The sequence below is a fragment of the Eretmochelys imbricata genome, chromosome 2, assembly GCF_965152235.1.
Source record: "Eretmochelys imbricata isolate rEreImb1 chromosome 2, rEreImb1.hap1, whole genome shotgun sequence".
NCBI classification, from domain to species: Eukaryota; Metazoa; Chordata; order Testudines; family Cheloniidae; genus Eretmochelys; species Eretmochelys imbricata.
Genome location: NC_135573.1, coordinates 123,583,621 through 123,605,333, shown reverse-complemented (window position 1 = coordinate 123,605,333; position 21,713 = coordinate 123,583,621). Strand labels below are relative to the sequence as shown.

General features: G+C 44.7%; 1 protein-coding gene across 4 annotated transcripts in view; it reads left to right on the top strand.

The window, feature by feature from the left end:
- Positions 1-312: 312 nt before the first annotated feature.
- LOC144260507 (cadherin-6) overlaps positions 313-21,713 on the top strand; it is a 67,707-nt gene continuing 46,306 nt past the window's right edge. For all 4 annotated transcript variants that reach the window (XM_077809153.1, XM_077809152.1, XM_077809151.1 and 1 more), the window contains exon 1: positions 313-543. In XM_077809153.1, coding sequence (XP_077665279.1) covers positions 313-543 — 231 coding nt within the window. The remainder of the gene's footprint in view (positions 544-21,713) is intronic.

Here is a 21,713-nt window from a genome sequence, read left to right as displayed (position 1 = left end):
CTCCTACTCCGCTCAGATATTACATTCAGTGTATCTGAAGGACCACTTGCAGCATTTTAGAACTGAAAGCAGCTCAGAGCTTGTCAGCAATTACAATTAGTGATCTACCTTTTTTTGGCTTATTTGCTCTAGCTTTGAATGTTAAGTACCTCTGCAAAATGCTTAATATGTTGTCATTTTTCCTTCCAGAGATCCTTTGAGACTGCAAAGAACATTAAAGAAGGAATAAGGAATGAACCTGGATTCAGTGCAGTAAAGTAGATTGCTTTGAGGCCAAGAAAGAAATCACTGCGTAGACCCGTTTGTGCTGTCATGATGATAACTTACCATTGCTTCTGGCTGCTGTTCTGGGTTGGTCAGCCTCACCAAAGTTTTTCATCTCCGTTATCCAAAAGGACTAGGGGATTTCCGGAAAAGGAAAAGGTTTTGGAACTGTCCGGAAATAACAGGAAGGAGCTTACTCGTTCCAAAAGGAGCTGGATGTGGAATCAGTTCTTTCTCTTGGAGGAATACACAGGCTCTGACTATCAATATGTTGGAAAGGTAGGAGTCTTTTATACAAAGTTATGTTCTGATCTTGAAAGCTTTAGGAAGCCAGTAGTTGTGAATGGACAGGAATAATGCACCGTACATTTCCTCTGATCACTTTGTTATGATGAGCAGTTCAGGTGAGACGATTGCACCGTGAAGCTGAGCTACACTAAAAACAATACAGAGAAATGAAAATGCTCCGATCTCACAAATGAGTCCCTCAGCCATTCATGTGTGTTTATTCTAAAGCTTTTGATTATTATTTTTTTTTTGTCTTAAAATAAGGAATGCAAAGCATTTGTATTAGGAAATTCTGGGCCATATTCTCATCTGATGTAATCTGCCATCTCTCCATTGACTTTAATGGAGTTATACCAATGTACATCAAATGAGTAACTGGTCCAAGATATTTTAACTATATGTATAATGAATGTATGTGCAGTCTCTGAAGTGAGCCAACACCTGTGTCAAGGTTATAAATAAAAAGGCTCAAACTAGAGAGCACTATACGCTTGAAGTGCCCTTATTTTGACAAGAGTTCTTTCCACTTGTCAAAAAGTAACTGTTTCACTACTCATTCCCCACTTCAGCTTCTCTGCTGCTGCTGCCATTTTCTTATGGTGTTGGGAAGCTCCACTGAAATCCCAATAACTTGCTGTGGCATGTGCAGTACGTATGGCACTACTGGTGGGAGGAGCAAGGGCACTGCAGGCTCAGGGGAGTGGGCGCGAAGGGTGGGGAGTGGGGGCAGAGCCTGGGGTTTGAGCAGTGAGCTCCCAGCAGCACATTGGAAAGTTGGCGCTTGTAGCTCCAGCCCTGGAGTTGGTGCCTATGCAAGGAGCCGCATATTAACTTCTGAAGAGCTGCATGTCGCTCTGGAGCCACAGGTTGGCCACCCCGGCTTAGATCATTCCCATCAGAGTAAGTGCCTGCTCCTGATGCTTGCTGATCAGCTATTCAGCGAGAGGTGGATATGACATCCCACAACCAACTGAAAGTCATGATTCTAGTAAAGGAAGAGCTATTCACCTGCTGCAATATTGCTCCAACCAGGAAAATGAGCATTCATGAAAAGTCCTCCCAACAAGACTATATAGGAGTGAGCCAAATGGAGTGAGTGGTTGGGGGGAGGAGGAGGGAGAAGATAAAGAAGAAGCCAGGAGAGGGGAGAGCTCGGAAGAACGGAGGATGAAGAGGAAGCTTGGGGGAAGAAGGAATCAAGAGGAGAGAGAATGAGAAAGAAGTTAGAGATGAAGAAAGGGGAGCAAATGAATAGCGCAAAAATTTACAGTTGGGAAAGATTTTAGAGTAACAGCCGTGTTAGTCTGTATTCTCAAAAAGAAAAGGAGTACTTGTGGCACCTTAGAGACTAACCAATTTATGTGAGCATAAGCTTTTGTGAGCTGTATTTTCCACTGAATGCATCCGATGAAGTGAGCTGTAGCTCACGAAAGCTTATGCTCACATAAATTGGTTGGTCTCTAAGGTGCCACAAGTACTCCTTGTCTAGTTGGGAAAGAGAAGTTACCCATAGACAAAGCAAAAACTGAAACGACTAAAGATGAGACTGTGAAAAAGGGGAAAAGAACAAAAGAAAAATCCATGGGGAAAAAGTAAGGTTTTTTGTTAATAGGTTGTGGAAGAAACCTTATGACTTTATCTGTATAAATACACATTATATATATAGATAGATAGAGTAGGGGCAGGTTCTACATATTGCCCTTTGGACTGTAAGTTCTGACATCAAGCCCACACAAATCCCAATAGCCCTCTTCTCCCCAGTATAGAATTCAGGTAAATATCATTGACTCCTATCCTGTGTGGGGAGAGAATAGGACTGCAGGATGAGTTTGCAGAGTGGTAGTCACAAAAAAGCCTCCTTGGACCCATAAACCAAGTGAGTCTGATGTGGAGTCACTGAGCCAGAATAAATGTGGAGGGCCAGAATGTTATTTTTAGAGTTACTTTTCTGTCTGGAACTGACACTTTACTATACTTACTGTGGCAAAGCATGGAAATGACACATAATATATAAATGTCATTGATTCTGTGTCCCTGGGCTGTTCAGAAGTGGCCTTTCACACATCCTTCGAGTGCCAGAGCTGCTCACACCCTTGTCTTTGAACAATTAGCCAAGAGGCATGAAAGAGGAGCCATTTGTTATCAGACATAGCTGTTTGTTGGAGTAAGGGTAAACGATAGAAATAGCTGAATGGCTACAGACAAGGTAACCAGGCAGTTTTAGTGAACAATTAAATTTGACTGGTGTGGATAAATGAAGATTAACAAACTTACTTTTATTAAGCATGTTTTATCTCAAAGGTTGTGAGCCTTAACTAGTCACCTGCAAAGGTGAAAAAAATAGGGTTTTTAAAAATGTTTTGTTTCTTTATGCTGTATAAAGACAACAGCACAGTGTGTGTATATGGGAGAATTTGGCTTGTATTTTATGTTAAAAATTCAATCATGTCTACTCTGTATTTCTGGGAGACTACAGATGGCTGGGGAACTGGTTGGGCTTTGACATCAGAGACATCATACACATGAAATCTGATTTAACTTGGAGGAAAAAAATGGTTTTACTCAGATTGTTTGAAAACCTCTTATGTTTAAGATCTATTTAACTCAAACACCCAAATAAAAAGCTAGGAGAAAAGCTGTCTACATTAAAGATTCCACACCTCTGTCCCTTCATTTATCTGTATACACTACAAGATCATCATTATAGGAGGAGGATCACTTGGGATTGAGGTGGGAGAGGGGAAGGGAGTCGTGAAGTAAAAGAGAAAAACAGAGGAAGGAATTAGAAAGGGGAAAGAATATTGAGAGTGAGGCTGGGTAGCTAAAGGCTGAGGTGGTAGGAGAGGGGCGAGATGAAGGGAAACCTAATAACCAATGGTAACACAACAAATATGCGGAAAATATATCCAGAGCCCGAATTTCAGAATTGATTCTACCAGGAGGCTGTGAAGCCTCTTCCCAGCTACTGTTGCTACTGAGCCCTCTATCCCAAGTAGCTCCATCTGGGTCCAGTGGAGAAGAGGTAAAGGGAAACCTGATTTACCTCTTGCTGTTAGCTGGCCGTGGCTGCTTTGTGAAAGGAACACAGATGTGGTCCTTCCGAGAACATGTTAAGACATATGAGAGGGGTGGAAGGAAGCATGCACTACCTCTAACCATGCTCTACCTATTCCATGAATCAATAAAATACGTAGGGTGAAATCCTGCCCTGGGATTTTGCCACTGAATTCAATGAGTCAGGAATGGATTCCGCCTTATTCTCTGGGTCTGTCAATACACCATCATTGAGCAGTAGTAAATTCACTTTTAAGATAAAGGTACAAGTGTGAGAGAGGGGGATGATAGGGCTCGGGGAGCAGGAAGGACATTATAGGCTAGTTTGAGTCCTGATTTTCACAAGAGCTCAGCATCCACCATCAGGGACAGATTTTGGTGATAAGGTTGGAATAAAGCACTTTTAAAAACCTGCCCCTGATGGTGGATGCTGAGCTCTTGTGAAAATCTGGCTGTTAGTGTCACAATTTCAGCAGCCTGGTGCTGGTTAGTATTATTATGGTTCATATTGTAGAGCCCTAGGCATGTACCAGGACCTCCTTGTGCTAGGTGTTGTACAAACATACTGTCCCTGCCCCAAAGAGCTTACAATCTACATACTTTTGAAAATGTGTTCCGTATTTAGGTGCCTGAAAGAGCACAGAGCTCTTTTCGAAGTTGGGCCCCAGTTCTGTGTGCTGAGCACTTGACAATGAGCCCTCAGAAGCTGTCATATCATACAGGCCATGATTTTGCAAATGCTGAGTACACCCTATTCCCATTGACATCAGTGGGTGTTGCTTGTATGTGGTGTGGCTGCATGCTTAGATCCACAGTTATTATCCAGTTACTGCACATCTGTGTTTCATTCCTATATATTCAAGAAATGAAGACTTAAAAAAAAAAAAAAAAAACAGTCTCCACTATAGGTTAGTCCCAGACATAATCACAGAAGGAACTTTTAGAAAAGTTCTGGGCTGTAATTATACATTGTGCTGCTGACTAATTTGCAAGCTGTGGCTATTTACTGGAGTGTGATTGACGGGTAGTGAGACACTTTAACCTGAAGATGTCTTTTCTTCTGGTTCAAGAATTATGACACTTGGCAGGGACTCAGTCCCAAAATAAAATACAAGGAGTATGTGAGCATAAAATACAGATGTGCCCAGTGCCATTTTACAATCTAACGCATAAGTCAGCATAAATCTGAGTTGGGTTTAAAAAGGAAACTGACCATACAGGTACCTCCTTAGTGAGAATTAACTGGGTTGGGGAAACACTCCTTTAAATCCCAGGGGGAAGTTGGGGTGTGGGTGCAGTCATGGAAATATACATTTTGTTAAGATTAAAGTAGAGGATGAGCATGGAGAGAACATGTGGATACTGTGTACAATTTGTATATGGTTTATGCCTTTAACAAGACAGTGTTATACGCTACATGATGTCCACCAAAAAACAACATCTGCAGCATATTTCCATTCATTGGCAGGATAAATAGGTTTGCATAAGCAAGCCCACACTTGAAAGTTGCTATCCAATAAGGGAATAGGATGCCTCTTCTTTTTGACTGAAGAAATATCTGAACAAATCTTATTTCTTATTTATCCACCAAGGAATAGCTTTCAGTACTGGTTGGGTTTTTGATAACATGGAGGACAATTGTAGAACTGTGTTGTCACATTCTGACAGTCTGGCACCCAAAGGAACTTCTAGCCTTGCTTTTCATCATCGCTGTGTCTTATTGATGTTCATCTATTTCAAGCAGCATGTTTGCCTGTAAGCTATCCGATGTTACTACCTGTACACCCCATCATAAACCATCTTCTACTATTTTTCTAGAAAAAATAAAGTCAAAGTCTCTCCTCTGCTATGTGGTTTTACAATGCAGAAAGAATCTATTGCATTATTTTGGCCAAAACAAGAATCTTTTTCTTTAGGTCAATTTCTACCTCTTTGGCTGAAATAGACAGGATCTCAAGGAAAGAAAGAGATACTGAGTTTATCTTTGGTTGTGTCTCTTTCAGAGGCAATTAGAATAGCATGGTCCCCTCAAGACTTGTAGCTGACCATGTTTTGCAGTAATCCACAGAAAGCTAGTTAGAATTTCAAAAGCAGGGAATTTCATCCTTATGCACACTAAAGAAATGGGCTGCCTGAACTGTGTGTTTCCAAAAATGGTGGAAGTGTAAGATTTTCTAGGACTTTGTAGCAGCCAGCATAAACTTCTGATTGGAGAAGGATCAGAATCCACTTCCAAAAAGCTCAAGACTTATTTTCTTAACTGGAAGGAGAGGCAAAGTTTACAACAGCTGATGTATCCAAGCCACATTACAGGTGGCATTTAAGCCATATTTAAAAAGAAAAAAAATGATTACTGTGAGCACACACAAAGGGCACAGAACTCACAGCCCAGGAAGAGGGAGCTGTTCCAGGAGGTGGAAAGGCCCCCAGTGTAACTTGGGCAGCACTGGGAGCCGGTCTATGTTATGGTAACCCCCCTGAGACTACCTGATGGGCTACAGAGCTGCCTGGAATCTCCTTAGTGCTGTGGCTCCACCTATGACACATCCCTCCCACCATCAGCCCCTGTACACCACCTATGGCGGGCCTTGCAAGGGAGGGTGGATCCTTGGAATGCAGCCTCATGACTGTCTACCCCTGTGCCTCCACTGGGGGAATCCTCCCATGTCTGGACACAGGGGTTTTCAGGCCTCTTTATGCCTCTCTAACCTTTTACCTGGTGAGGATCTCACCCATAGGGTTTCATGTGCTTTTCAAAGCAGAAACGTTAGTTAATTACAGTGGTATGTATGATGCCCTTGTGAAGTAAGTATTACCATCAGCCTTTTTCCGAAGGGGAAACTGATTCACAGAGAGGTTAACTGACTTGCCTACAACCATGGTGCAAATGAGCAGCAGAACCAGGATTAGAAATTAGGAGTTCCTAGCTGCTGATGCTTTTATTCAGGCTAGCGTGCCTGTGTTTTGCTTCAACAGGTTGAGCAAAGGTAGAACAACTGTCATGGACACTTCTGCACTTCCTTTATTCTTCCTCTCCATCATTCATATTTTATGTTCTATTTGACTTTCCCAACCACCCTTCAATCCCACACTGAATCGCACAAATACACGCCTTTGATGTATATTCCTCTTCGAAAGATTTACTCGTGTCGATGGAAGCTCTCTGCATTGTCGGCTCCTGTGGAAAGAACTTTTGAAATAAGGGACAATTGAGAGGTCAGAGGCCCAGGCAGAGAATCTAGAAACAGCTTGCAAAGTTCAGACTGTCCCAGTTGTGCTAAGAAAGTGAATGAGACAAAGGGTGGGGCAGGTGGAAATATGGTTCAGAAAATGACAGGGCAGGAAATGAAGATCCTTCACTATATCTGATCCTCCTTGTTATTGATCTGTTTCAATTTGTGTACTGCAGCCATCCTAGATTCTAGGTGCATTACAGCATTGCATGAAAGCAAATTCAATACACTGAGGGCTCACCAAACCATATCTCCTCCAACTCCAAACAGCATTTTCCACCACCACCTCCCTTTTCTCCTCAACCGCCTTCCCAACCTAGAAAAGCCTAGGCAAACATTTAGAGTGATTTAATATTTTCTCTCTGTTAACTCTGGCCTACTGACTTAGTTCCTTGCTTTTTATCTTTGAACTAAATTATTTCTACCTGTACCTTGCTAATGAGCCACCCATTCCATTACTCACATTTAGGGCCACACCTTAGTCATCAGAAGAGGTTCCTAAAGATCTCCTTCTGGGCCCTGCTTCCTGGTAAGGTGCTGTAGTGTTGCCATGAATCATATATAGCAAAGACTTTCAAACTGTTGTTCACAGGCTACTGGTAGTGTGCAGAGTATCTCTATCTAGCTCTTTTAGGTAGTTAGGTGGCCCCATTACTGTAGCATCCCACACTCTGATGTTCTTACTCTCAACACACTTGTTAGATAGGGACGTTGATGTGGAATGGAAGCAGAGGGAGACTAGGTTGGGATTCACAAAGGTATTTAGGCATCTAACTCCCATCCCTTTGAATAGGATTTAGATGCTTACATGCCTTTATGAATCTTACCCTCAGTGCTTAATTTGTAATAAAAAGTTGCCAGGGGTCAAACCATTTTTTACATTCATAAACTATGCTTGCTGCATCAGAGGTACCAGGGCTATGAATTGCCAAGCCTAGAGGAGCTGGGGCTTAGCTCTGGCACACATTAAGCACTGCTTACCCTAGGGTGACTTGCCCAGGGTCACATAGGAGGTCTGTGGCAGAACAGGGAATTGGAGGTGCCTAAATCCCCTAAGCACTGTACAATTCTGCCTCCCTCTTGCTGGTGTTTTGCATTGATCTGGCTTGCCATATAGTTAGGGCCCTATCAAATTCACAGTCCATTTGGTCAATTTCATGATCAGAGGATTTTAAAAATTATAAATTGCACAATTTCAGCTATTTAAATCTGAAATTTCACAGTGTCGTAATTGTAGAGGTCCTGACCCTACAGGAGGGGTCACAAGGTTATTGTAGGGGGGTTGCGGTGCTGCTACCCTTACTTCTGCGCTGCTGATGGCGGCAGTGCTGCCTTCAGAGCTGGGCAGCTGGAAAGCAGCAGCTGCTGGCCAGGAGCCCAGCTCTGAAGGCAGAGCTGCCACCAACAGCAGCACAGAAACAGAAGTAAGGATGGCCGAGTATGGTATGGCCACCCTTATTTCTACACTGCTGCCTGCAGAGCTTGGTCCTCAATAAGCAGCCGCCACTCTCCAGCTTTCCAGCTCTGAAAGCAGCAGCACAGAAGTAAGGGTGGCATGGTATGGTATTGCCGCCCTTATTTCTGCACGGCTGCTGGTGCGGCGCTGCCTTCTCCAGCCACCCAGCTCTGAAAGCAGCACAGAAGTAAGGGTGGCAATACAGTGACCCCCCCCAAAATAACCCTGACTCTCCTGCAACTCCCTTTTGAGTCAGAACCCCCAATTTGAGAAACACTGGTGTCCCCCATGAAATCTGTATAGTATAGGGTAAAAGCACACAAAGGACCAGATTTCACAGGTGGAGATCAGATTTCATGGTCCATGATGTGTTTTTCATGGCTGTGAATTTGGTAGGGCCCTACCTATGGTGATGCCCCTCCTCTAGAATTCCAGCCACAAAAATGCCTTTAAAGACAGCTAAAAATGCATGAATATTTTCCCTGGTATACGGCATCATACAGTGCATGAAAAAACTAGAAGACTTTGATTTCACCTGCAGTCATGGCTTGTAATCTCTTTGGGGAAGGAGCGATCTTTTTGTTCTGTGTTTGTATAGCACAGAGCACACTGGCATCTTGCTCCATGATTAGGGCTCCTAGGCATTACCACAATACAAATAAGAAGTTAATAATGATCATAATGTCATAAATGCAGTACACACAGAGAGCATGGTTTAATGTGTAAAAAGTCCCTCATTTCAGGCTCAAAGTTCCCTCCATTGGCAAAGTTTAACTGTTATTCCACTGTTAGTGGCTGTAATTTATTCTCCAGGAATATTGAACCATGAGGTTTAGGAAAACTTTCTTTTAAAAAATAAAGTCCCAGCATTTCCAGCTACTTACTTTACTTTTGTTGTTGCTGTTTTCCTCCTTTGGGGACCTTGGTTCACACTGGGGCAATAGTAGATTGAGAGCTCTGGTCAGTCAGCATAACATTTCAAAACAAACTTGAAAAATGTGCTGTAATGTGACTAGCCGCTGTCAACCTCAATGCAGCTTGCCGACTGGCAACTCCTTTTTGCTTTCGTGTGGTGAAACAGAAACCTCAGCATGCACTACATGTGTTTCAGTGGTCAACGGAGCTTGCATTTCTAGGGAGAATCTGAGATGGCAGAGGAAGGAAAGTGAAGAATCCCCTCTGGATAGTGGTGGAGGGAGCCCCAGTCCCCTTGCTCTGATTTTTTAATCTCATGGAAAAAGATCAACAAAGGTTGTGGAGGAATAAATTGCTAGTTGGGGCTAAGGGGTCAAGATGTAAGTCAGATTTGCAGAGGAGTGGAAACAGCGGTTGCGGGAACCAACACTCACTCTGCTATGGTTTCTCTGTTCATAGAACAAGTGCATTCTTGAGTTACACCATCCAAAAAGATAACCACAATCCTTCCACACCCAGACTTCTGAAACACAGGGATCAACGTTTTTGATGGTGTCTTACTGAGGAGTACTCTACAGGAGCCTTGCTGGATTGGTTACTGCACATGAGAATGATCTCTACCGATATACTTTTAGAGCCCTCAGCCCTGTAGGATGTGAGCCCCACCCTCTCCCTTCACTGAACCATAGGTGTTGTCATTCACCAGGAGACGTCTGTTGGAAGGAAGAGGCTATTTACTGCTGCCATTAGTTATGCACTAACTCATGTTCACATAATCGGCCCAGAGTCTCTGTTGGGATGTCCTTTCAGCCTGGCCCATTTTATCTCTTTATGCTGGAGGGCAAAAGGAAGTCAAGCAAAGTAACTTGTAATATCCTTTGTGTGTGGCTAAATAGAATTCAGCAGATGTATTAGTAATAAAAAGCAGGAGCGGATTTACCATGGAAAAAAAATTCAGGACAAATCTCATCTGACAACCTGCCCCCGAGTCCTGGCTGGAGGCACAGCAGGGCTCAGGCAGGCAAGCTGTCTGCATGCCGTGGCTGGTGGCCCCACTCCGCTCCTGGAAGCGGCCAGCTGCTGGCAGGTCTCTGTGTGCCCCTGGTCGGGGAGAGGCGACTCTGTGCGCTGCCCCAGCCCCAGGCAGTGCACGGAGATCCACTGCCCCCATTTCCCCAAGGGGCGTGCAGAGATGTGCCAGCAACGCTAAGGCAGCTCCCTGCCCGCTCTGCCTCCCTCCCTCCACGCTGCACCACTCCCAGAAGTGGCTCCTGGGGGTGTGTCTCTGCACGCTGCCCCCTCCCTGAACGCCGACTCTGCAGCTCCCATTGGCTGGATAGTGGTGGAGGGAGCACCAGTCAGCACCTGAGGGCAGCAGCACGCAGAGACCCCCGGTCCTACCCGCCTAGGAGCTGCTGCCAGAGGGGTGTGTGTGCTGGTCGCTTTGGGAGCCACGCTACCCAAGGTAAGCACTACCCTCCTGCCGCCCAACCCCCTGCCCCAGCCCAGAGCCTGCACCCCGTACGCAAACTTCCTCCCAGAGCCTGCACCCCCTCTCACACCCCAACCCCCTGCTCCAGCCCAGAGCCCACACCCAGTACCCAAACTTCCTCCCAGAGCCCAACCCCTGCACTCCCTCCTGCACCCCAACCCCTGCCCCCAATCAAGGTGCCTCACTTTATTTTCATTTACTTCCCATTACTTATAATATAGGAGGAGGATGAAGAAAAAAAGAATGAAAAACGGGAGAGGGAGATGAGAGAATATTCTTTTTCTTGGCTAGGTCCCAGGGAGGGGGGATGCAAAAAGGAAGCTATGCATAGGACCCCACTAACTCTAAATCTGCCACTGAATAAAAGATTAAGTTATCCCGTCCTCTTCTAGCAGTAGATGGGGGAGGGCAAAACAACTAGAACCTGTGGCCCAAGCCATATTTCCTCCTACCTGGGACCCCTTGGAAGCCACTGCACCAGAGCCCTATAGAGTTGGGCTTCCACAGATCTAAGGGGCCTGAAACAGGAGAGATTGTAGCGGGGAGCAGCCATAGCTACTTTCCACAGCATGGTACCCTGCTGATTTCATACCAGATTTGTCTTCTTGCAGGTGGGAGTCAGCAACTCTCAAGAGGCATAATGATGGGGGTCAAACTCCCTGTCTAGAGGAACTCTGGTAAATACAAGATGGTGTTGTCCGCACTATAGTTTGTTAGCATGAGTTTGTGCCTGGCTGCATTACTCCTGGGTAATGAAACCCCTAGTGAGTTATGCATGTCATTCCAAACGAGTTCTGATAAGACCTTTTCACGCCATCATGTATTATTGTCCTTCTGGAAAATATTTTACAGAAGACTAGTTCGTTGCTTAAAAAAATACTTAGGGTGCTTTCTGGGTGCTTGGTTTTCTATTGTTCCAACATACAGACTTCAGAGGGAGAGAACAAGTATAGCTCATAAACATTAGGCACCTCCAAAAATGTATTATACAGAATAATACAATGAAGCCCAGTACTGGATACTGCACAGCCCAGCAGGGTTAGACACAAATGCTGCCGTCCCACTGGGAAGATTGGGAAAGATTCCTGGGTCTTCAGTGGAAGTAAACCCTCATTCCTAGTTCATGAAATATTGAATCCTAAGTGGTCAGTAGCCTAGGACCAAATATCACTCATCCTGCACTCTGACTAATGTAATTCGGGAATATTCGGTAGGTGGGAGAATGTAACAAAGGGCAGTGTTGGCCAAGGGAATCTCTGTTAACAGTGTTCCAATGGAGCCACTTTCCTGGGCAGGGGAGTGTCAGGGACCAGAGCTTAAGTGGAAGTAAAGGGCCTCCTTTGAGGACAGCCGTAGGTCCCTGTAGAGCCCTAGGGATCTGTCCAGTTTGGGGATGGGCCTCACAGCTTTTTCCACTAGGGGACAATATTGTGGAATATGATGGTATGGGGGAATTTTCACAAGGGAACCCTTGCAGAGATTTGCTCCCCCAGATTTCCCCTTCCCTAGATCTGGTGCAAGGTGTGTTTATGTAACTAGAGACATTAGAGATTGGAGTGAAGCAGAATTGGGGCTCTAAACACTCCCTCCCTCTCCCAACACTGGGCAAGTTTGGATTTGAATCTAAATATATATCCTCACTTGTTTGGCTCCAGCTCTGTGTTTATATATTATATAAAGCGCACACACATACAGCCGGACATGATTGTCAGCATCAAGCATTCAGACTATCAAGGGGTAACCTTTGACAGTAAGCAAAGGCTGAGAGTTTGCTTTCAAGAGCATCCATCAGGGAGTAGTAAGAGGCTGTTACCTGCTGAAGCAGCATAATGTTTTATTCAGCCATCTCCCAGTAAAAACATTTCTGGATTTTAAGACCAAGGGATTGCTTTATATTTATAGTTCATCTTTATGAGTGGGTCTCCCCATGAGGACAGCAGTTCTCCATTAATCTATATTTCATCTAACCCCCTGAAGCCACGATACTCCACAGAGAAGTAAAATCATAGTTGATGCAATAGTATTTAAAGCTAGAGCACTATGTTTCTCCATTGCTTGACTGATTGTTGGGGCTTTTTCAGAGGATGGGGAATTCACAAGCAAAACTAATATTATTTTGGAATTAAAAAAATCAAGCAAAAGTTAAAGTGAATGATTTGAAGAACAATTTTGACACCTGATAAACACTGAAAAGTTTCCCAGGCAAGTGTGTCGAGACAGCAGAACAGTCTACGGCCTGGTCTACACTACAGAGTTAGGTTGACTTAAGGTGTGGAGTTCCCTGCAAGACAGCTGCCAGGCTCCTGGAGGGGAGGCGGGAGCCCTGAGGGCAGCTGGGCTCCCAGGAGGAAGCTTGGGCAGCAACCCAGCTCATAGTGAGGAAGCAGGAGCCCGAGCAGCAGCCCAGCTCCAAGCCCAGGGGCAGCAGGGTTCCCAACGTGGAACCTGAGTTCCAGCCCAGCTTTGAATGGTGAGCCAGGGCAGCAGCCCAGATGCAATCTGAGAGCCCTGGGGACAGCCAGGCTCTTGCTGGAGCCCTCCACCCACCCTGGGGTGACAGCCCAAGCTGTGAGCTGGGCGCGGCGTTCACAGCAAAGAGCCTGCCAACCTTTCTTGTCAGTCTCAGGGCTCCAGCATGGAGCCGTGAAATTGAAAAGAATGAGAGCCAACAGCTGATATAAGTAACACAGTGTCTACATAGAGACTGCATCGCCCTACCTACACTGACACAAGCCCTACATCTCTCATGGAGGTGGAGTTACTATGTCAGTGTATTAGGGCACTTACATAGGCAGGAGCAAGACCGTAGTATAGACACTGACATAATTAGGTCGACGTAAGCTACCCCTGGTTCCAGCACCACTGCCTGCGTGACCTTGGGCAAATCACTTGTCAAAGTGCCTCTACTTCTGTATCTATAAAATGAGGATAATTAGTAGTGCCGAATTCACACAGGTGCTGGATTAATGTTTGTTAAGTTATGAAAGCCTTAGCTGGAAGGGGCATTTTTTGAGTTTGTGGAAAGAATACTTGCATGACCAGGTTGTAGGACTGGACTACAGACTACCAAGGGCTGAACTACGGCTTTGACACAGCCCCATGCATGGGGCAATGTGTAGTTTTGCTGCCTCAAGAGCAGATCAGGAAACAGACTGTGACCCTGTGAGTCACAATCTGCCTCAGTTTTCTTCCTGCTCTGAGAGAAACACACCCTCTAACAGTCCTATGCCGTGCACAGAGTACAGGGGCTACAGTGTGGTCTAGTGGAGAGAACAACAGACTGTGATACAAGAGACCCAGGCTCTATTTCTGGCTCTGCTACTGGCCTGCTGGGTGACTGTGGGCAAGTCACTTCAGCTCCCAGCGCCTCCATTTTCCCTTCTGCAAAATGGGGATAATGATACCTACTTCCTGTGTAAAGTGCCTTGAGATCTACTGATGAAAAGCATTATATAAGAGCTAGGTATTTATTTATTTAATTTTTATTTTATTCCTCCTGGCATATCAGCAAAGCTATGCTAGCCAGCACATTGGAGTAGTGCAGTCAAGTCTCTGCCTATTCCCCATCTGTGCAGTAGGGATATTAGAAGATCTGTGAAGGCTGCTTCTTCCCTGTTCTACAGCCAGCCAGCCCAAAGCAGGAAAGAAGCACCTTGCGGCAGAGCCACTAGATGAATATCACTCTGGTTCTGCATTACATAAACCTCCAATACTTACATAATTTAAAACTAGCCTGAACAAATTACGGCAGGAAAATTTGCTACACTGACAATCTGGAGGATGGACAAGATATGAGCTAATAGATTTTCCATGGCTCAGTCCCAGAGTTTGTAATTTGGTCATTTTTCTATTTACTGGATTTTGAGAAACATGCACAATATGCAGTACTTCAATCCTACAAAGAGATGTGCTGGAACACACTTCCATCCGGACAGAAGAGATGCTATGAATGTACTTCCGGTAACTGACAGAACTAGAAGTAGTGGGATGCCACTGCAGTTCCCCAACCAAGTGCCAGAATGGCATTCTGGAGTGTTCCAGCATGACTTGAGCTCTGATAATACGGATCATTATTAAATCAGATGAATGCCCTCAGGGAGATTTTTTTGACATCACGGTGACTGGCTAGGAGATTATCCTAAAGTCAGTGCTCAAGGCATAGGAGCCAAAATGTGTGCCTAAAGTTACAAAGAAAGAAATTAATACATGTGTGTATCTGGGGCCTGTTTTACACTAATGGGAAGTGTTTTTTCCAAGGCACAAGTGAAGGTTAATTGCCTAACTCCCAAAGACTTTTAATAGTAATCCAAAGGGTGCCAAACTACCATTTCTGCCTTAGAAAATCTCTCCCTTAAATCCACAGTACTGCTTCAATGGGTACTGTGCATACAGCGCAAGAATGCCTAGCTTTTATATTCTGTTTTTCCAAATCAGAGCACAAATAGCCCATATGTATTAACATCTCTGTATAACTAAAAGGCAAGTGTGCAGGTTGACATGCACAAGAAGAAATATCTAACTGGATGGTAATATTTGTATTTAATATGCCTCTGCTGCATAAACATTAATGAATAAATATATTAACTGCACTCCATTGTTCTCTCCATTAGATACCCCACTAGATAAAAGGCACAGATAGCATATCCCTTCATTTTTAAAATCCCACAGAAGCAGAAACCAACTGACCAGGTTTAAATGTACACCATTTTACAGCATAGTACTCTGTGGGTTTGATCCAAAGCTCACTGAATTAAATGGAATGTCTCTCACTGACCTCACTGGGTTTTATGTCTGGCCCTGTATTATCCTGTCGCACCCCCTGGCTTGAAGTAGTAATAAGAAACACAAAATATATGGTTTCCACCATCAGCACCCCCACTATAAAAAATAGTTCCAGCACCCCAGCCAGTAACAAACACCACCAGTCCTGTATTTTAGCTATAAGCTTATCCTTCCCCTTATATACTTTGTATTCTGTCACGGAGACATACATGAATGTGCTTCATTCCATTTGTGTGTTTTTGTTGTTAACAGACAAATAATCACTGATATTTCAAACTAATTTTCCTAGTTAGCCTTGAAGAATCATACTTGAATGCACTATCTGACTGTTGGATTGTGGTGCCAAATTTGTATGATGGGAAAAATCTTTCTGTCTCCTATAACAAATGACTTGTGTGCTTTTTTGTGGCTTTCAAGTCTTCAGAGGCTTGGATTTTATTTCCTGACCACTGAAGTGTATACACTTGTAATAAAAATCATTTTTAATCTCTCCCTTTCTTCTCCCTCATATATAGATATAGATTTAGATATAAATAAAATTGAGAGAATACTTAATAGACAAGTTTTGTTTCATGAGTTCAGGGATGACCTCATAGTTCTGCTCTTATACATTTTTAGCAAGTAAACACTGATGCCTTTACTAAAAGTCATCTATAATATGTATTATTTATACAAACAGTATGAAAAATGAAAAAGGGATGTCAGTCAAAATTACAGTGACATGCCAAGTCACATGAAATAAACAGCCATTGAGCATAAAGTGTTGAAATATATGTCAAACATTTAAATATAGTAGTCCTGGTCCTGGCCTGCACTCTGATTAGCAATGCAAAGCATTGCTAAACCTGGTGGATCCAAGTCCTGGAGGAGCCCTCCTGAATCCAGGGATTAAAAACTGACTAATTGTTAGATCTCCAAAAGTGACTGTAAATGGGGAATCATCGTCCTATGGGGTTGTTTCAAGTCGAATCCCACTCAATGCTATTCAGTTATGCCCAGTTCTATTCAATAATCTTTATGAATGATCTAAAAGAAAATATAAAATCATTGCTGCTGTGGTTTACAGATGACACAAAAATTGATGGAACAGTAAATAATGATAAAACAACAAAAGTTTTACACATTAGAGCAATCAAGATCACATGGTAAACTTAGCTCATTTGAACAACATGAATTGCATCTCTTTCTAGCCAAAGCTCAGAACCAGTACTTCATCCTCATCCCTTCTTGACCTGTCAGCCACCTTCAACATCGACAAAGCTGTTCTTGAAATCTTGTCCTCCTTTGGTTTCCATGGCTCTGTCCTCTCCTGGTTCTCCTCCTACTGCTCAATCTCAGGTTCAATGTATCCTTGGGGGATACTCCTCATCTGCCTTCTAACTTTCTGTGGCAGTTCTACAAGGTTCTCTCCTTGGTTTGTTTTTCTTCTCCCTCTGCAACTTATCTCTTAGTAATATCATCCACAAGCACAAAATCTACCTCTGTAATCCATATCTGTTTCCTGCTGTCCAAATTACAACCTCAGCCTGTCACTTTGACATCACCTTGTGGATGTCTAGCCATCAGCTGAAGCTCAACATGGCTAAAAGAGAACTCTACATCTCTCCCCCACCCCTTGATCACTGTGGGCAACATCATCATCCTGCGTGTCACACAGCTCTGTAACCTGCCTATCATCTCAGATCCCTTTCAAGGTCCTCACATCTAGGCTATATCTAAATCCTGTCAGTTCTTTCTACATAACATCTCCATGATATAGCCTTTTCCATCCATTCAAAACATCTCCTCAAGGCTGTCATCTTCTTCTTTCTGGCTATGACAAATGCAATCCTGCCCTACACATACCCCTGTGAAATAAGGGACCTGCGGTACAGAGGGATTAAGTAACTTGTCCAAAGTCACAAAAGGAAGTCTGTGGCAGAGAAGGCAGGACTCCCAAACAAAACACTCTTTGCTGCAGATCATTTCCCTAGCCTGTTGCTCCAACCAGGTCGCTCTCTGTTTCCATCACTGTACCACCTCTGTTGCATAAAACATAAGCTGCTTGTCTTCACTTTTAGGGCCCTTCATGACCTATCCCTTCCCTACTTATCATTCCTCATTCAGTATCAAGAGGTCAACTGCACCCTTTGACTAGCCCATGATGTCAGCCTCCCTCATTCACTTGTACAGTGCCTAGCACAATGGGGTCCTGGTCCATGTCTAGGTCTTTTGGGACCTACTGTAATACTGTAGAAGAAGCTCAGTCTGTTCAGTTTATCCAAGAGAAGGTTAAGAGACGATTTCATCATGACCTATAGGTATCTTCAAGAGAAGAAGATATATAATGGTAGAGGGCTGTTTAATCTAGCAAACAAAGGTATAACAAGAGCCAGTGGCTGGAAAGTTGAAGCTAAACAAATTCAGACTATAAAAAAAATGATACCTCATTTCAAGTGATGGTAATTAGCCATTGGAACGACTTACCTAAGGATGTGGTGGACTCAGTGTCACTTGCAGTCTCTAAATGAAGATTGGAAGTCTTTCTAAAAAAAGATGAGATAGCTCAGTCAGTAGTTTTTCGCTGTGATATAAGTATTACTCGGTGAAATTCTATGGCCTGTGCCAACAATCCCTTCTGATCTTACAACATTTGAAACCCTGGATGGGACAGGGCCACTCAATACCGGGGCCTGCGCAGCATGGCTGGGATAACCCACTTAGCCCTGGCCGTTGCAATAGCTCCTCAGTGCCGTTGGCAGCTGGAGCAGATTACAGTAGCCTGCGACAGGGGAGTGGACCAGCACAAAGCAGCCCTAGGATCAGAAGAGCACAAAGGTACCTTTGTCTGACAGACTTCAGCTGTGCCATACATCCTTTGCGTACAGGTGAGGATCTGGCCCAACAGAGGCAGCCAATAAGAATAAGAGACCTGTATAGTCACATCAGTCATGGGTTACATATGAGCACAGGACCAGCACTGTGCTGTGCAGAACAGAAAATTCCTGGGCCACTGTCATTGCTTAAACCACCCCAGCTGCGAAGTCCAAGAGAGAGAGAGAAAAGGTACTAGACTCTAGGAAGTGAGAGTGCTTACACCTTCCAATTGCTTTCTTGTCCTATCCCAGTAAAGTGGATTAGCTGTGGAACTTTCTGGGCAGGGATAGGCGCTCAAGAGCACAGTAAATGATGAAAAGACAGGATGGCTTGCCACAGCCTAAGGAATCATGACATATTCATTGCAGAGTTGTAGGTTTACAACAATTGCATGCAGCACCATGTGGATCACAAACTATTCTCTGCATGGGAAACAACCAGGAAAAATTGGGAGGCAGGTAGCTCCTCCTCACCTACGCACAGCACTCCATGGGAGAAGGAATGAAAACACCTGCAACCACCATTAATTGGGTGGAGGGGTTGAAAGAACAACAGTTGCCCATCTAATCAAGAACATTATCCCCCAAGAGAAAAATCGTCTATCTAAAGTACTTACCCCACCATTATCATTGTATTGGAACACTTAATGTATGTATCCTAACAATACCCTGTGAGGTAAGGGACCTGAGGTACAGAGGAATTAAGTGACTTGCCCAAGGTGACCCATGAAGTCTGTGGCAGAGCAGGGAATTGACACCCCCACCCCCTGCCGACCATCATGCTTCTCAATTTAATACCTATCAGGACCTAGCATTCCAGGGTCATAGGGTGAACAAAGGAGACTGCATGATGATAAGAGAGGAAACATAGCAGGGGAGATAGAAAGGGATGGAATGAGTAGTAGAGAGAGAAGGAAGATGGGATGAAAGTAGAGACACAAATGGAAAGGGATGTGACATGACAAAGGGAAAGATTTTGGGTGGCACAGAAAGGGAAAGCAAAAAAAGGAAAGGGAGATGGTGCAAGGGGAGTGAGATGTAATGCCAAAGGAAGAAGTGTGATAAAGAGAAGAAAATGGAAGTGATATCTAATAGGAAAAACAAAATATTGAGAGATAGATAATGGGAAATAAGGAACCTGGGGTTGTGCTGGGGTGGGCAGAATCGTAAAAGAAATGCATTTGGAGAGAAAGACGACATGAAGGAAGAATGGTCTTAAGGAGAAAACAAACTTGTCTGAATAATACCTGCCTCCTTTGTGATGTGAGGATTAGTTAATGTTTGCACTGCACTTTGAGGCTGAAGGTATAAAGCATTATTTAAGAGCTTAGTATTGTTATTTTACCTTGAAAAGATTATTAACTGAAGAAAAACACAGTGAAAAAGCCAGGAGCAATACCTCAAGATATACAGCAGAAGCAAGGGAAAATGGGAAAGAAAAGGAAACGCAAACGCAAGAGAAACCAAATTGGTCAAATTCATCCTGGGTCTAGCTCCATTAAACTCATTAACACTAGGGGTGACTTTGACACAGTAAGTTTGTTTTATAATTTTTAGAAATAAATAGCAAAATCCACAATGAAATGCATGTATGTGTTTGATTTAACATATCCATTGATAGGAAGAGGGTGTATGCCTATTTATTGCTGTGATTTTGAAGGATGGGTCTGATAAAGGTGTGACACACAACAGTACTGATATTTGTTTACTGATTCACATTTTTAAGCAGACGTATAGGTGCCCATCGACCTATCCCATAAATCAGGGGTGGCCAGCCTGTGGCTCTGGAGCCACATGCAGCTCTTCAGACGTTAACATGCAGCTCCTTGTATAGGCACCAACTCCGGGGCTGGAGCTGCAGGTACCAACTTTCCAACATGCTGGGGGATGCTCACTGCTCAGCCCGTGGCTCTGCCCCAGGCCCTGCCCCACTCCACCCCTTCCCCCCCCCCCCGAGCCTGCTGTGCCCTCACTCCTCCCTGCCAGAGCCACCTGCACGCTACAAAACAGCTGATCAGGAGGGTGAGGTGCTCGTTAGCAGGGCTGCTGGTGGGTGGGAGATGCTGGGCGGCTGCTGATGTATTATTGTGGCTCTTTGGCAATGCACATTTGTAAATCCTGGCTCCTTCTCTGGCTCAGGTTGGCCAACCCTGCCATAAATTGTCAATCACAGAGGATTGCCAGGTCTCCACTTTTTGAATGGAACACCAGTCAAAAAGGGATCCTGGTGGTTCTGATCAGCACTGCTGACCAGGCCATTAAAAGTCCGGTTGGCAGCGCAGTGGGGCTAAGGTAGGCTCCTTGCCTGCCCTGACTCCACGCGGCTCCTGGAAGCAGCCAGCAAGTCCCTGCAGTCTCTAGGCTCTGCGTGTTTCCCCCACTCCGAGCGCTGGCTCCGCAGCTCCCATTGGCCGGGAACCGTGGCCAGTGGGAACTGTGGGGGTGACATCTGTGGGCAGGGGCAGCGAGCGGAGCCCCTGGCCGCACCTCCGCCTACAAGCCAGAGGGACGTGTTCCTGCTTCCCAAGAGTTGCCTGAGGTAAGCACCACCTGGAGCCTGCTCCTCTCACCCCCTCCCATGCCCAACCCCCTGCTCCACTCCTGAGCCCCCTCCTGCTCTCTGAACCCCATTTCTCCAGCACCCCAAACTACTCATCCCCAACCCCAGGCCAGAGCTACACCCCCAGCCAGAGCCCACCCCCCCTTGCACTCCAAAACCCCCTGCCCCATCCTGGTGAAAATGATCGATGGGGGGGGGGGGGGGATGGAGTGAGTGGAGGGTGGGGCCTCTGAGAAGGGGCGGGGTAGTAGCAGTGCCTTGGGGAAGGAGTGGGGCAGAGGCCGGAGCAAGGGTGTTTGGTTTTCTGTAGTTAGAAAGTTGATAACCCTACAAATCACATCGTAAACAAAAGAATTGCCCTTACCCTTTTCTATCTCAGCCCTCAACCTCCTCAGCTACCTTAACAAAGAGGCAAAGATGATATGCTTTGCAGTGTGCCCAGCAGATATAACAAACCTGGGCAATGAGAGACTGATCTTTTTTTCCTGGCCCCAATCACATGACAGAACTACTATCCCTATCATAGGGCAGAAGTCATGAGCACTTCTGACACCAAATGGCTACTATTTACAACTCCCTGTTTTACTTCCACTTTCTTTTGACAATCAAATGCCACCATCTTTGATCCTCAGTTTGCCTTCTGATCACAAAGCCACTTCAAGAAAAGGAGTACTTGTGGCACCTTAGAGACTAACCAATTTATTTGAACATAAGCTTTTGTGAGCAACAGCTCACTTCTACTCCTTTTTGCGGATACAGACTAACATGGCTGCTACTCTGAAACATAGCCACTTCAGAGTCTCAAAACTATCTT